At 37.7% G+C, this 17,330-nt stretch overlaps 1 protein-coding gene across 9 annotated transcripts in view; it reads right to left on the reverse strand.

Annotated features, from left to right (window-relative positions):
- The window catches only part of PIP5K1C (phosphatidylinositol-4-phosphate 5-kinase type 1 gamma), a 124,802-nt gene that overhangs the window by 11,267 nt on the left and 96,205 nt on the right, over positions 1-17,330 (reverse strand). For all 9 annotated transcript variants that reach the window (XR_012488690.1, XM_074307630.1, XM_074307589.1 and 6 more), the window contains 6 exons: positions 13,753-13,837; positions 10,379-10,540; positions 5,642-5,780; positions 5,375-5,407; positions 2,404-2,508; positions 367-499 (listed from right to left, as the gene is read on the reverse strand). Coding sequence is in view for 8 of the 9 variants with exons in the window: in XM_074307630.1 (XP_074163731.1) it covers positions 367-499; positions 2,404-2,508; positions 5,375-5,407; positions 5,642-5,780; positions 10,379-10,540; positions 13,753-13,837 (657 nt within the window). In the remaining variant the exon portion in view is untranslated. The remainder of the gene's footprint in view (positions 1-366; positions 500-2,403; positions 2,509-5,374; positions 5,408-5,641; positions 5,781-10,378; positions 10,541-13,752; positions 13,838-17,330) is intronic.

Genomic DNA, 17,330 nt, shown 5'->3' on the forward strand with positions numbered 1-17,330 from the left:
CAATCTGGACTAATATTTTTAGTGTCTGGAGAAAGGGGACCCTTTTCACTGACAAAGCACCAGTTATGTGTTTAAACTTTTAATAAAGTACCACCCTCTCTTCATAGGCACGTCTCTTCAGAAATAAGTGCTTATGTGTGGTGGAGAAAGGACTAGACTTTTAGCCTCAGAAAGGAACCCCTCAGGGTAGTTCCCATTCAGGAGATGCCCCTTTGCTGTGGATTTTGAATAACTGATAGTATTTACGGCAGGAAATGTATACCCAGGGGCCTTAGAATTCCCTTCTTAAACCACTCTTCCTGACTGTGGGAGGAGGGCAGAGCAGTAAACAAGCTGGTCCTTGAGGGGGACACAATGGAGACTTACAAAATAGATGTCTGTGACAGGTGCCTCGTCTTCATCTGAGGCCTGGCTGGCTGGCTCTGAGGCCTGGCTGGTGGTTTCCACTTCCACGGTGGTCGGGGGGGTAACCATAATGCGGGCAGAAGAAGCCTCTTCCCTGTATACAGGGGGTGGGAAATATGACTGGCAAAGCAGGGAACTGGCAGGGAAGGGATGCACTGCCTGGGGGTGGGGATGGGCTGACCCATGAGTGTGGGCCTGAGCAAGGGGGGGGGGCATTTCTGCACTTCCAAGCTGCTCCCCTTGCTCTCCATCCTTTATGACAGTCCTACTCCTGCACAAACTTGTCATTAAGCACTCTTCTCTGAACTCTCACTGGGCTTACAGTCTATCACTCACTTATAATCTATTTCTATGAGTAAGCCTCCTCTCCTCAACTAGACAGTAACTGCTGATTCTTAGTAACTCAGTGCCTAGCTTCATGCTTAGTAGATTTGGTTCTGATTCCAAGTCCTAGTTCCACCACTTAGGCTTCTGAATATGTCACTGCCCTTCTGGGCCTCAGTTTTCTCATCTGTAAAATGGGGCCAATGTTCTGCACATTATCTCTAAAGGCTTGTGGTGAGGGATAAATGGGAATGTGTGTAGTATTGGAATGTATAAGATGTAGTTAGTTATGATTAACAACATAGAGTTATTGATCAGATTGGTTCTTAAGCCAAAATTTGTTTTTCCTTTTTCATCATGCCAATAAATGGCATGAAATTTTGCTAACCAAAAGCATCTTATAAGTGGACAGTAGAGGGCATTAGATTAAAGCAGAGCCTCTCAAACTTTCTGGTCTCAGGACTTCTTTATGCTATTAAAAATTATTAAGAGCTTTCATTTAAGTGGTTATATTTATTGTTATTTACCATTAGAAATTAAAATGGATAATACTTAAAAAACAAAGCCTATTATTTATTTATATAAATGATACTTTTTATGAAATAACTATATTTTCCACAACAAACAAAAAAACTTTATATATATTACAATCTCTTTAATGTCTGGCTTAATAGTAAAAAGCTAAATTCTTATATCTGCTTCTACATTCAATTTGTTATGATCTGTAGCTCTGGTTGAAGTAGATGAATAAAGTCTGGCCTCACACATATAGGTAATAAGATAATAATGTCTATATAATTATGAAAATAATTTTGACCATGGGAACTCCCTGAGTCTATGTGAGAGTCACTCAAGTAAAAGTTGCCAATGAATAGTAACAATAACTCACATTCATGTGAGGCTTTATAGTTTATAAAGTAGTTTTCTCATAACATACCTGAGACACATAGGGTGAATATTTTACAGATATGAAAACAGATGCCCATGATAACACTGACATGCCCATGATCATATATGGCTAGTTACCAAGCTCAGACTTGGTCTTCTGGTTTAAAATCTGGCTCTTTCTAGAAACTGTACTATGCAGACTTTTTCCTGATATAAAATAGCTGTGTGGCACAACAGATAGAGACAGGCCTGGAATCAGGAAGACCAGAGTTGAAATCTGGCCTAAGACACTTATTAGCTGTGTGACCCTGGGTAAGTTACTTAATCCTATTTTGCCTCAGTTTCCTCATCCATAAAATAAGCCACAGAAGGAAATGGCAAACAATTCAAATATCTCTGTCAAGAAAATCCTAAAAGGAGTCATGAACTGAAAATGACTAAACAACAAATGACCAATTTAATCTCTAACCTACTCTAATGTCCTGAAGGAAAATTTCAATTGCTAGTCAGAAAGCTAACAATGTTGAAATGGGGAATTTGAGTTTGCTTTATCTTTAAAAAGCATTCTGCTCTGGATGCTGGATCTTTTGGGTGCTACAACTCTGCCACTTAAAAGAGAACCCTGTCTGGGATGCAGTTAAGGAGGATAAGAGGCTGGGGAGGTTCCTGAGACCCACAATCACTGCTTATTGAGGGGGGGGGTGGGATGAAGGTTTCCTAGCACTGTTCTGCCATTAGGGAGCCATTGGCTTTCTGCCAGTTCCTTAGTAATAACCCAGTATTTACCCTTTAGCCTCTTCTTTGGGAGCGATGGCATCAACACAACATTTGGGTTCAACTTCAACGGTGATCTGCTGGAGATCCTCTTCCACATGGATCTCATCATGGGATCTGGAAGGTCAGTGGGAGACTACATCGTCATGTTTTCTCCTATGTATTTGCCCATAAACAAGCCCTGGTGAAGGGCTTTCCTTTTTCCTTGAAGGCCAGCCACTTCCCCTCCCTTTCAGAGTTCCAAAGTTCATCAGAGCTTCTTGGATAGTAGCTGGACCTATTGACTATTCCAGAAAAAAATGAGGAATCCTTTTCTCCAGCTAATGAAGGGATTTGATTTGAGGTGAAAGTGTACCTGCCTAAATGGGCCACAAAGGCTCTCTCAAAAGACAGACAGTCCTGGAATAGTTGAACTATGGTTACTAGAGCCCTAGCTGGAATTTCATAATACAGTATACAAAGGATCTATTAGTTCAGGAAGAGAGATCCTTAGGACCCACGTCATTGTATGTCTAAAAGATTAGAATGGAAGTGGAAAGATAAGGCTGATGCAGGAGAACAATATATGAAAACAAACTGAAAAAATTAAGAGTTCTTTAGTAGGGAAGGATAAAGGCTGTAAGACAATGCTGGAAATTTATAAAATCATGAACAATGATGGTAAGATGAGTAAATCTACAAATGAAAGGAAACTTCTGAAACTTGGTCAAATAAAAATTTAGGATGATATAGGAAATCCTGCTTCCTACATTAACTCACAAACTTACTATAACAAGCTTGCTAGGTGGTAAATGCAGTGACTAAATATTGACTGAAACAAAGCTGAGACAAAATGAATAAAAAAGTGATGCATAACTACCAAGAGAAGTCAGAATGTAGCTCATCTTTAAGATTTACATCATGATGGACCATTCTGCCAGAATGCATGCAATTTAAATGTCAAAATCAGAAGATCCCCTACAGAATACAGAAATAGAAAAACACCTGGAATAGCTACATTTGCTACATAACTGTAAGGATACTTATCTAAAAAGTGTAATGTGGGCAGGCACAGGGGGAGTTTAATAATTAATGGAAATAACTAAAAAGACATGGAGAGCACAAGCAATTGAATACAAAAACATGGTACAGTCTGGTGAAGAATGTATCAGTAATGCCGAAGCTCAGGATGAACTGAAGTTGGAAAGAAAAGCTAAAGATGGTAAAAGGGTTAGACTTTTTTGTTTTTTTAAGCTCTGCTGGGGATAAAGTGATGATCAGGATGTTAACTGCAAATACAGAGAAAGGATAGCTACTCGATTCTTAGCTTTCTTTAATTTTTTTTTTTTTTTTTTTGCAAAGAATGATCTTTGGTCTGGAAATGATGGAATGAATAGGAATTTAATACCCAAGATGAAAAAGAAGATAAGATAACATAACCCACCTGTACTTGCTGAATTCAAAACAGAGAGAGATAACCATGCTCAGGCACTAAAATAACTAGCAGATAAGTTCCTGTCCTTTCAAAAAAAGGTTAGAATCTGTAAATTATAGGTCAATGAACTAAACTTTGATTCTTGGGGAAATTCTAGAATGTTTTGTTAAAGGAATGGTTCCTGTACATGTAGGAAATGAAGCAGGGATCAGAAGGAGCTTCATCAAGAACAAGTCAAATCTGAAAAAATGAATTTCCTTTTTTGACAAGAGTTCCTGAGACTCATTTGGTTTATCTAGATTTTAGCAAAGATTTTGATCTAAGTCTCATGTACTATTCTTGTAGAAAATATAATAGAGATCTAACTAGATGACAGCTAGAAGGATTTGGAACTTGCTGGCTGGTTGGGCCTAAATAAAAACTATTAATGGTCTGATGTCAACTTGGAATGTCTTTAATGGAGTCCTCCAGGGATCTGGGCTGGGCCTTGCACTAATGAACATCTTCACCTTGGATAAAAATACAGATGACATGTTTATCAAACTTCAGGGCAACAAGCTGGTGGGATAACTAACACACTAGATGACAAGGTAGGGATTTGAAGTGGCATGAAATATCTAGAGCACTGAGCTGCATCAAGGTTTGTCAGATTAAATTTAATAGTGTGGATAAATGTAAAAGTCTTACATGTGAATTCAAAACTCCCCAACAAGATGAGAGGATGATTAGATAGCAGTTCATCTGAAAAATAGCTGGGGAGTCTTAGTGGGCTGACAGTATGAGTCAGTAGCATAGTATGACTACCAAAAAAAGCCTTGTGATCTTGGGCTATTACAAGAAGTTGAACACCCATTAATAATGAGGTACTCCCATTAGACTATAGGAATACTGTGTTCAGGTTTGGATGCAATATTTTAAGAGGTACACTATTGATAACTTAGAGAGTGTCCAAAGAAGAGCATGAATGATGGCTAATACCTTCAAGTACAAGCTACACAAGGACTAATTGAAGAAACGGGATGATTAGTTGAAGAAAAGCAGAGGTAGAGGGAAACAGGAGCTGAATTTGATGAACAATACCACTTGGGAGAGAGTCTTGTTCTATTTGGTACCAATGGGCAGAACCAGAAGCAATGAGTATAAAATGTAAAACAGCAAATGTAAGCTTGATAACAGGAAACTTTTTTTTTTTTTTTTTTTTTTATAAACAACTATAGTTAACCAGAAATATAATGGATTGCTTCCATTGAGGAAGTGGTTTTCTTATCACTGGAGGTCTTCAAACAAGGGTTGAAGGGCATGTACTAAAACTATTGAAGATGGTATTTCTGTTTAGGTATAAGTTGGACTAAATGGCCATTATGGTCCCTATCAGCTTTGAAATTCAGTGACTCTGCGGCTTTAGAATGACAATTTTCCCACCTCAGAGAAAGATGGAATGTCAGGTAAACCTGGCCAGACAAAATGACCAAAACTGCCTAGAACCATCATTCCCAACCCTAATGGAGAAGTCAATATTTGAGTCCCAATATCTAAGGAATCTTTTACAAGGGTGAGCAGGGATCTTACCGGGTATCATGACCAGAGGAGTGTGTGCGGCGCCTGTGAAGACAGATTAACAAATCCATTCATTTGGTCCACAAGTTTCCTATTTTCCCACCCTCACTGCCAGTGGATAATTGCTTATTTGTTCCCAGGAAAGGGTCCAATAAATGATTTGTGTACTCTGAGTTTGACCACATGGGGGAGAAGGATGGATTCTCCATGCTCTGTCCTTGGCAGGAGCAATTGGAGCTATCAGCTATCTTATGGGCTAGATAAGCAAGCTGCTCTTACCTGTATCGAGGATGCTCAGAGGTCTCAGAAGGAGATCGCTCAGGGATAGAGAGGGATGTAGATGACAAAGTTGTAGCTATGGAGGCTGTAGTTGCTTCTTCAAATGATGGGGGAGTACAGGGCAATAGGTCAGGTCTGCCTGCAGGGACCATAGCCAGATGGAAGAAAAGAAAATTACTATCCAACAAAGCAGGTTCACCTAACTTTCTTTATCTTCCATCCTAGGGTACCACTAAGTTGTCAAAAATGCATTTCCAAAATTTTCCAACAATTCTCCCCATGCCCCAACATACACATACCACCCCCCCCACCTTTGATTGCTTACAGGGGAAAAAAAAAAGGTCAATTCTCTCACTTTGCCATTCAAAACTTTTCACAGTATGGTCTCCATTAGTCTCATCTCCCATTGTTCTTCTACTGTATTCTCCACTCTAGCCAAATTACTCTACTCACATCTCATGGGTATATCTGACTTTGTTCACCTTGTTCTCCCTATATAATCCATTCAAACCTTCACTATGGCGAACAGTATGTAATCCATCTTTAAAAGTCCAGCTTAATTCTAATTTCTTCCATGAAACTTTCTCTGATCCCTCTTCCAGTCCAGGCTGTTTCCTCTCCTAGACTACTTTTTAAACTGCTCATTTGACTACTTAAATGACATTGCCTTATATAATTATATAATCCTTACCAAGCCCTGACTCCATGATTTACCACTTGAAGGAATCTCTGTCCAATAGTCTTTAAACTCCTTTCCCTAAAGGTAAATCACCATTTTATTTCTCTACTCTCATTCTGATAAACATTATTGGACTATGTCACAAAATTTTGACTTACTATAAATTTACAGTATATAATCTCAATGGAGGCCTTATGTTAGCTCAGTAATTCTTTATCCTTATTAACTTACTATCTTATTCCTTATATAATTTTATCAACAATACTATTTCCTCTAAACCTAAATTCTTTCTTCTTATAGATGATTTAGCCTTTTATCACAAAGAATTAAGTTATCTACCAGACTCAGAAGACTGGAGCTAACAGCTGATCATTTCTATAATGCTAAATTGCTTTAAAAAAAAAAAAAAAAAAGGTTCTGTGTACATTTTCTCATTGATTCTCATAACTCTGTGAGGTGAAGGCTACAAGATAAGAAAACTGAAGCATACAGAACTGATGAAAGTCATTTCATTTTTCCTCATCTGCTGATTTTTTTTTGGGGGGGAGGGTCTTTTCCTGCCTTATCAAAAAGAGATATCCCTATTGCTTGCTAATGTCAATTTCATTTTTTGCATCTTCTAGTACCTTACAAGAGCTATCTTAAACCCTACTCTCATTCATCTAGTCAGTCTCTCTCTCTCTCTCTCAATTACCTCCTGTTTGTCAAAATGTATAGGTTTCTATAACTTAAAAAAAGTCTTCCCTCAATCTTTTCTACCATACAAGTACTTTCTCTTTTCCTTTCAATCAAACAAGTGTTTCCTGAGCACCTACTATATATGCCTAGAACTATGGATTTGAAAGCAAAAAATGAAAAATCTCCACTCTGAAGAAGCTTACATTCTATTGAAGGAGGCAAAAATATACAAAATAAATGAGGTAATTTTTTTTGGAGGGTGGAAAAAGGTTCTAGCAGCTGGCAAGATCAGTCAGTTACCATGAGGTTAAGTATAATAATTTCAATAATTTTTGAAAAAACACAGACAGTGTAACTTTCATCAAGTGCTCCATTTGTTGGAATGACTAGAGTATTTCTCCCCAAATTTGTAAACCTGCACATTTTCTATTTTGATGACTAGGATCCCTGCAAATTTAAACTAATCTTAATTGGGTGCCTACCACTACATGGCAATTTAAAACTTCATCTCACATTGACTTTATAATCACTTGCACCACACAGTCTGTATGCTAAACCCTTTTTCAAGGTCTTCAATTCACTCTCTTCTCCTTTTATTTTTAATCTGCTTTCCTAAGGACAATAAGACCACCCTAGGTTATCTATCCTGAGGTTGCCCTAGCTACCATTTCCTTTCCAGTCTGAGATGATGAGTTGGATCCCTTGGCCTCCCTTTCTTTGTGCCATTGATCTAGTCCCTCCCACAGAATCTTATTCTATTAATTATCTACTCCCCCATGCATCCTGTTTTTCTTTCTTTGATGGCTTCTTTTGGTCAGCTTGAAAACTTGTCTTTATCGCTTGTTTACCAAAAGGAACACAACAACCCCCCAAAAAACCCAAAATAAAACAATTCCTTCTAGATTATAGACTCTTTTAAAAATTAAATTTTATTTTTTAAAAATTCAAATCTACTTCTATTTTCTTTTCCTTTCACTTCCCCTCCTTAATGGAAAAAAAAAATACAAAATCATTGTCAAGAAATAATCAGAATCAAGCAATACAAATTCCTACATTTAATTACAGACTTTTCAAAGAGCCAAGGGAGCATTTCCATGAACTAAAGAAAATCTGGATTCAAGACAATAGATGGAAACATCCTGAAGGAAGTCTTAATTTTAGGAAGATAACTGGGATGTCTAACTAGGACAAAGCTGAACATTATAGCTACTTGATGGAGGTCTACAATTACTTGCTTGTATAAGTCTGTACTTGTCACTATGTGTAATTAAGTAGCTGAAGTTACACCAAAAACCATTAAAAAAAAATCACACACCCCAAAATTCTTAACTCCATGAAGCTACTGTCCTTTCTTCTTCTTTACTCACTGTTAAGCTTCTAGAAAGATCTGACTATACTTGTTTTCATTTTCTTACCACTAACCAAATTACTCCTTATCCTTTTGTAATCTGGCACTTGTTTCCAATTTGATACTGAATCTATTTTTTTCTGTAGTGTTTAAGGAACTTATCACAAATACACAGTTTCTTCTCAGTCTTCATCCTTTGACCTCATTGCAGGATTTTAAACTACTTCTTTTGGGACCTGACTCCTATCCCATTTCTTTGGCTGGCTCCTAAAACTACTTGCTAGAGGGCACCTAATTTTAGATTGTAGTCCAACCGCCTCAGCAGGTAAGGAGTTTGATGGCCAAAGAGGTTAAGTAGTTTGCTCAAGGTCATTCAAGCAATAAGTGTCAAATCTAGGTTTTGAACCCAGGTCTTGTGGCCTCAATTCCAATGCTCTTCTCACTGTATCATGCTATTTATTTTCCTTTTATCCAATAACTGTGGGTGTTCCCAAGTCTGTGCCTTTGGCCTTTTTCTTTCTTTCTTTTCTATTGGTCATCTAATCCTAGTTACAATTAGAGCTATAATGCAGATGACTCACAACTCTGTACTTCTAATTCCCACTGTCTTCATTAAGAGGGAATCTGACATTTCAGTTGGTTCATAGGACACTTCCAACTCAACAAGACCAAAATGAACTCAATCTTCCCTCCCAATCTTGTTTCCTTCCCCACTTTCTCTACATTTTTAAATGACATTATCATTCTTTCAATAGTCACTTAGTCACTTCTGACTTCTCTTTTTTTGTCACCTATGGGATAACTTCAGACCTGCAAAGTCTGAACAATTCTACTTCCTCTATATTTATTAGGGGCTTCCCTCTGTCACTCCCTTTTCCCATTCCTACTCTAATCACCTCTTACTAATAATGGAACAGCTTCCTAACTGTTTTCTCTGCTTTTAATTTCTCCTCTCGGACTTCTTGTTCACATGATTACTTGACTAACTTTTACAATATACTGCAATTATTATGTCACCCCTCTATTCTAAAACCTTTTGTGGCTCTTTGTGTTTTGAATAAAGCAACCTATAAGAAATACAGTGCTGATCCTGGCACTAAGGCCCACCACAACTGGACCGTAAATTCTTTCTGAATTCTTTCTGACTTTCTCACCAAGTCTTTCCTTTCTGCTCTCCTTCTGCTCTTCCCCATCTTCAGCTTTGCTCATTTGCCTGGAATGAGTTATTTATTCTTCCCCTTTGAAGGCCCACCTCAGATGTCCTGTCCTTCACAAGCCCTTCCCTGAGTGCCCTCCAAATGAAAAGGCTCTCTCTCTTCAGCCTGATATGGTGGGGAGAAGACATATGCCTCTTACTACCCTCAGCTGTGTGACCTTGGGCAAGTCCCTTAAACCCCTGCCAAACCTCAGTTCCTATCACTGTCAATGGAAAGAAACACTACTTTCACAAAGTGCTTTTTAAAGAGGAAAGGACACAGTGACCCTTAAGAAATGCAAGCTGACCTTCTGTCTACAGACTTCTGGACCTTAACCTAGCTCCCTCCTCCCATTTGACTCTTTTTGCTCTTTACTTAATTGTACACATACTTCCTTCTCTTAACTAGCCTGGGAACTTTGAGCATTGGCAAGGGCTACCTGATGACCCATTTGTGTTTCCAGCACTAAACCGAGTACCTTGCATATGGTCAATGCTTAATAAATGCAAAATTAGGAACAGGAGGACTTGGGGAGCAGTCCCAGACTGGGCTGCTTTCAGGGGTGGGGAAACTTCCCCTCCTCAGAAGTCTCTAAGGAGAGGGCAGATAACTACTTGTCAGGTAGATCGAAGTAGGATTCTGTTCATATATGGGTTGGACTAAGCTGCTGAGGTCCCTACCATCTGTCAGAGTCTGTGATTTTCTGGCCAGATTTGGAAAAGGCTGCTCAATCTCTCCTAGTTTCAATTGATCCTGTTGTTCTGGTCCAGGGGAGAGTTCTGAAAAAAAGTAGTTCTGATGGCTTTTTATTCTAGGCCAGGGAAGGATGTTAATACCTTCGTCTTCCAGTGTGGGATAACTGCGGGCTCCACGTAGGTCATATTGCGTTTCCTCCCTCTCATTAGGAAGCTGGCTAGCAGAGAAGGCAGCAGTTGGTCCAGAAGTCTTGGCTGCCAGCAAGGTGGTTCTACCCTTCTTGGATGGTGATGATTTCAGAGCTTGATTGGAGAAAGATGGGGCAGAGCAAGCAGAAAAGTAATGATATTAAGTCTAATAATGCATCTTTTTAAAACCAAAACCAAAACCAAAATAACCTTTCCCATTTTATCTCTTAGTTTTCTCCCTCAATGTGAGCTCTGTGTTAGTCAAGTTGATTTCCTTAATATTCCCCACTGTCTCCCAATTTCAATAACATTCACTATGCCCACGATCTTCAATTTTCAGATTCCTTTATCTGAGGAAAGCCCCATGGTCTTGGAATCAAAATATGGGTTAAATCCAAGTCTGACTGCCTCGACAAAGTAATTTTAGCTCTCTAAGCCTTTGTTTCCTAATCTGTAAAATGGGATTAATAATACTTGCACTACCTGTTTCACAGAACTATGAGAAGAGAAGCACTTTGTAAATATTAATTCATATATAAATGTCAATTATTATAATCTAATTCTTCCTAATCTACCAATTACCAGCTTATATACTCACTTTCTCCATGAAGCCTCCTTTGACCAATCTACTCATGTTAATGCTACAGAGGCACTAATATGGTAGCAAAAGGGAAGGCTATATACCAGGGTCTCCAAGTTGGAGAGAACTTCAAGTTCTACTTTTAAAATTACAGATATGTTTTAAAATCAATTCAATTATGAGACATCTTGTATTTGATGCTATTTTATATTTTAATACATTATGGAGATTGTTTCTTGTAATTATAAGGGTGTATTATGCTTCATAAACTGTTCCTGTTTTTTTTCTCCTTTAAACTGTTGCAATCCTTATGTGACTCATTCATTTGGCAATTAGCATCTACACTTGTATTGCTATTGACCATATCTTTATGTGTGTGTGTTTTTATATTTATGTACACTGATATACAAGATATATAGTTACAAGTTTCCCACTTAGAAAGGACCTTAGAGATCATCCCCGGTACAACCTACACAATAAAGAATCACTTAGCTTTTGGCTGGAAACGTATATTGATAGGGCTTTATTGAGCTGAAATTTGCCTCTATATAACATATGTCCATCAGTGTAAATATTATAACATTTAGTAGAATGAAAAGCTCTCAAAAGCAAGGACTCCTTTTTATTTTTGTCTTTTGTGTCCCCAGGGATTAGCACTGTGCCTACTACACAGTAGTTGCTTAATAAATGTTGACTGAAGAATACATTTTCTCTTCTAGAATCTTAAAAAGATGGAAGGGACCTTTTTTCCTGTGTACATTTTACAGATGTTAAAACTGAGACCCAGAAATGGAAAGTAATTTTTTCAAAGCCATACAATAAGTTAGTGAAGAAATAGAATTTCTGTCCAGATGTTGACTCTTAATACAGTGCTCTTCTTCTGATATGCACTCAAGAAGTATTTATTAAGTATTTACTATGTGAAATGCACACGAGAGGTCCAGAAGCCTGTATATGCAAGTTTTGATGTTAGAAAGACAAAAAATCCAAAAAGTTCCTACCCTCAATAAACTTACATTCTATTGGGGGTAGGGGTAGAGTGGGAGATTCTGGGAAAAGGCAAGAGGAAGAGAATATTAACAATGTATATGTGTGTGGGGGGGAAGAGAATACTAATACTAAGAATACTAATATCAACTAATACTTTCTTGGGGAGGAAGAGAATTCTAACAATGAGGGAGAATCAGGAAAAGATTCTTGTAGGAGGTGGCACTTAATGAGACTAAGTTCAAGGAAGCTAAGGATTTAAGAGGCAACTATGAAGAGAGAACACATTCTAGGTATAGGGGACAGCCCATATAAAGGTAGAAGCCAGAATTCTGAGTACATGGAACAAATAGCCAAGTAGGCCAGTTTGGTGGGAAAGTATACTTGAAGAAGAGTAATATGAAACCCATCTGAACAGACACTAGAGAGATTTGAATAATCAAGTGAAATTTGTATTTTATCTTAAAAGGAATAGGAGGCAATGAGATTCTTGAACAAGAAAATTACATACTTAAACCTGTACTTTAGGAAAATTATTTTGGCAGCTGTGTGGAAAATTGATTAGAGAAAGGAGAGACTGGAATCAGGAGAATAACTAAAAGCTACTGGTATAGTCCAATCAAAGACTAATGAAGATCTGAACTGGGGTAGCTGCTACGTGGGGAAGAAGGAAGGAGATCAGAACTTATATAGCACCTCCTATGTACCAGGAACTATGCTAGGCACCTTTTACATATATTTGATTCTCACCACAATTCTGCCAGGTAGGTACTTTTATTCTAACTTTACCACTGAGGAAACAGACAGAGAGGGGACAAATGAGAGAAATGTTGTGGAGGTATAATTGATAAGACTTAGCAACTGATTATCTCAAGGCTGAATTTGAAAACCTGGGTTCCTGGGTATACCCTCAACAGAAATTAGAGGCTTGGAGGAAGGGCAGGTTTGGAGGAGAGGGAAGCTTTCTTAGAAGCTTATCTGTCTCCTTGGTTCTGAGAGCTTAAGCTCTTCCAGGGTCTCTGCCTTCCCTAGTTCTGATTCTGGCTGAGCTTGTCCGAGCTTATATGGTCTCTTATCAAAACTGTGATAGATGAATAGACTTTAAGATGCTATGGGATATTCAGGTAGAAATGTTCAGTAAGTAGTTGGTTGATTTAATGATTGTGAGTATATAGAGGAGAGAGGGTTAGGGACAGATTTTGTTGACTGTCTATGATTAGGAAGCAGGACAAAATTAATAATCCAACAAATTAGTCTTAGAAGGGATGGTCAGGCAAGTGGGAAGAAAAGCAGGATAAAGTAACACTCAAGAAACCAAAAGAGGAGAGAGTATCCAAGAAAAGTGAGAGGTCAAGAAAGTCAGGGATCAAAAGGCCATTGGATTTTGCAACTGAGAGATCACTAATACTCTTAAAGAGACCAGAGTTGAGGGATGAGGTTGGAAGACAGAATGCAAGGGAGTAGGAAACTGCAAGGGATTAGGAAACTGCAAGGGATTGTAAGGTTAGGTGGTAGAGATAAACAATGTAGATGATTTTCTCAAGGAGCCTGGCTGTAAAGGAATTTTGATTCTTTTGAATGAAAATGAATTTCATTCTCATTTCTTAGGGAAATATTCTTGTGAGGGAAGGTTTTTTTTTTTTTTTCTTCTGACATAGGATTCCTGCTTTCAAATTCCTTTTTTCCTTCTATCAAAATTACCAGGCCCTGGCAAGGATCTGGGCCAGACATCTTTGCCCACATACTGAAACATACTCACAGGAGTTCTTCCGAAAGACGGTGTTGCTCATGAACTTGAAAAATCTCTCAGCATAAAAGCTGGGGCGGTGCACAGAGACAGTGTCCTAGAAATGGGAATAAGCAAGGGATAATTCATATTAAAAAGGAAAATGGAGGTAGGATAGGATGTAGAAAAAGAAAAAAAGGAAATTGTTGAGAACATTCTTTACATTGTGGCAGAGTAGAATAAGCTCTTGATTCTAAGGATCTAGGCTTAAATTTCTGCTTTGTTTTGTACTGCCTATGTGATTTAACGTTAGTCATTTAAGCTATTTGGACCTTGTTTTTCTTATTTGTATTCTGTAAATTTTTCTCATTTGCAAAAATGAATAGTAATGGTGGAGAGGAACAGTGGATTAGAGAATCTCTATAATAAGCTCTAAAATCTACGCTCCACTGATCTGAGTGCTAGCTCACTGGAGTCCATCCTTGCCATATCCCTTTCTTTAGTTTGTTTCAGTGGTGTCTAACTTTTTGTGATCCCATTTGGTGTTTTCTTGGCAAAGATAATAAAGCTATTCCTTCTCCACTCATTTGATAGATGAGGAACTAAGGCAAACTGGGTTAAATGACTTGCCCAGAGTCACATGACTAGTAAGTGTCTCAGGTCAAAGCTGAATTCAGAAAGGTAAGTCTTCCTAACTCCAGGCCTGGCACTCTATCCATTGTGCCAGCTAGTTGCCCCAGCAAATCCCTTTCTAGTATAATATTAATAATAATTTTCCTTGGAAACTGCTCTAGTTCTTATAACATTCAGAGACTAGAAGCACTTAAATGTATTCTGATTAGGTTTTACTTTAGTTGCTCAAAGGAAATCTGTATTTTAGTGTTCATTATTAGCCTGACTACACAAATAAACACACAGTTCCTTGCAGCTTTCTTTGGGGGAGGAGGAGGAAGGTGTCAGGACATGTAATAATATCAATGTTTAAGGGATGACATTATGCTCTAATTTATTCTCAAATCCTATTTTATGTCTCAAAGTCACCCCTATTAGCTATATGCTTGATACACATTGTCTTCTATGTCTTTCCTCTTTCTTCTGGAGAATTCATATGAGAAATATGATAAAGTTTTTCAGGGTTAGATGGAAACTTAGTTCAACTTCTTAATTTTACAGAGGAGAAAAGAAAAACATAAAAAAGAAAAGAAAAACAACTAGTTCAAGATCACCCAAGTAATTAATGGCAAAGTTTTTTTTTTTTAATACATTCATTTTGAAATTTTTACTTCAAATTCTCTCCCTCTAGACCTCACTCCCATTGAAAAAGCAAGCAATATAGCCATGTGAAATCATGCAAAACATATTTCCATATTAACCGTGTTGGGAAAGAAAAAAAAAAGTTCTCTCTTTGGAGGTAGCAGTATTTTTCATCATGACTAACGACAAAGTTTCAATGATCATTTCATTCTTCAAAAAGTGAAAAGACCAAGAAGGGAATGAAATTTCTAAGCTGGATCTTATTCTCACCAACAAAAACTGCTTGCTAGAATAGAAATTATTAGAATCTTGGGAAGGAAGTGGGCACTTAATTTAAAAATTTTGTTATGAGAAAAAAACTATTAATAATATGACATGCATGACAGATTTGGGAAAGCAAATTTCAAAGGGTTTGGCAGATCTTCTGGACTAAAATTTTATAGGGGAAGTCATCAGAGGAACAATCAGAAACTCTTGAAATTGAGATATTTAAGATAGAGAAATAATTCTAACAAGAAGATGTTTCAAGTGAACAAATCTGTGTGTGTGAAGAAAATCCACCAATTAATTCAGATAAAAAATACATAAAATGGAAACAAGGATAAGAGAAATAGTAATAAATATTAAAGTATGACAATCTTAGGAGAATAATGTTAGGAACACTAGAATTCAGAAGAAATGAAGGTTGTTATGGAGAGGAAAAAGATTAAAGAAAGGATAGGACTACTGCTAAGGGTAAACAGGATAATGGATGACAGATATAAATAAGAACTACTAAACTTTTAATTTGCTTCTGTCTTCTCTGCCAAAGAGAATGATCTTTGTATCAGAAGGACAAAAAAAAACCAAAAAACAAAAACAAAAACAAAAAAACTAGTTAAAAGCAAACTCAATAAATAAATAAAAGCAAACATATCCAATATAAAGAGGCAGAAAGCACACGGCTGGCTTCCTATCTTGCGTTCAAGCCATTTGAAACAGATAAACCATAAGAACTGGCAAACGTGATGACAGAGATATTACCACAGTTTCAGACAGAAACTGTGGATTGGACTAGATCAGGTTTAGAGATGGGCAAGCATTAACCTTATTTCCGAAGTAGAGACTAGAACCCCGGAAACTGCTCTGTTGCCTAGATAGCCCACATGGCTCTAGTAAGGCTTTCCTGACCCTGTTTTATCCAAAGTAAGTAGTATCTGTGAACCATCAGATCAGAAAGATTTAATGGCCTGAAGTTCAGAGCCATAATCAAAATTCCAGACAATATTGGTCTTCATCGGGCTCTGTGGCAGCATGTTTTTTTTTTTTTTTTTTTTTTTTTTTTTTTTGTGGCATCCCTAAAGTTGAAGCTGATAAGTTCATTCTATTAAATTCTTATATGCTTTACCTGAATTCTTTAAAGACTAGCATCCAATTCCATAACTCATACTTTTGTAGAAATAAGCTTGATTTAAATGTTTATAGAAAAAAATTTGTAATAGCTATTCAAAACTGAGATTTTTCAGTTGCAAAAGAAGTCATCAGTCAAGAAAAAAAATTCCCATAGCCTCTATATCTATAAAATCATTGGCCCTCCAACTGAAAAGCCACAGGGAAGCTCCTTAGGGAGCACTGATTCCAACCCCTTCATTTTTCCTGAGGCACCTGCAGGTCAGCCAGAAAGGTAAGATGATTCTCTAGGGGGCATCTGGGAAGGTAGTTGTAGATCTGAATCTCCTGACTTCAGTCCATTTCCAGGCACTAGTAGTGCCTCTTGCCCCTCAGGCAATGTCCTCTCCCCCTCCCCCTCAGATGAAGCAATAATGCCTTTGGAGCACGTCACCCCACTGGGTAAGCTATCTCAGTTTACACCAGGCCTTGGAGACACACTAACCGGAAAGGTCTGCCTCACTCTTCTCATTTCTATAATACTTTAAGGCTTGAACAGTCCTCACCCCAGTCCTTTTCGATAGGCAATGCAAATATCATTCATTATCTCCAGTTTCTGAAGAGGAAACACTCAAAAAAGGTTAAATGAATTATCCGCAGTCACAGAACTAGTCTCATAAAACTTACAGATTTGGCAACGGAAGGGATCTTAGAAATCATTTAGATCAAGTCTCTCATTTTTACTAAAGAGGTAACTGAGGCTGAGAGATGAACTGCCTTGCCCAAAGGCATGGGATTATCCAGCAGCAGTCAGGATTAGAACTCAGGTCCTTGGGATCTAAATTAAATCCAGTAGGCTTTTCATCACCTCAAAGAGGAATTCATTTGAATAGTTCCTGAGCATCTGATGTTTTTAGGCTACAAGGACAAAACCAAAGTTTCTACTTTTGAAAAACTCCTATTTTATACAAACATAGAAATAAGAAATG

Source organism: Sminthopsis crassicaudata, chromosome 1 (assembly GCF_048593235.1).
Source record: "Sminthopsis crassicaudata isolate SCR6 chromosome 1, ASM4859323v1, whole genome shotgun sequence".
Taxonomy (NCBI): Eukaryota; Metazoa; Chordata; class Mammalia; order Dasyuromorphia; family Dasyuridae; genus Sminthopsis; species Sminthopsis crassicaudata.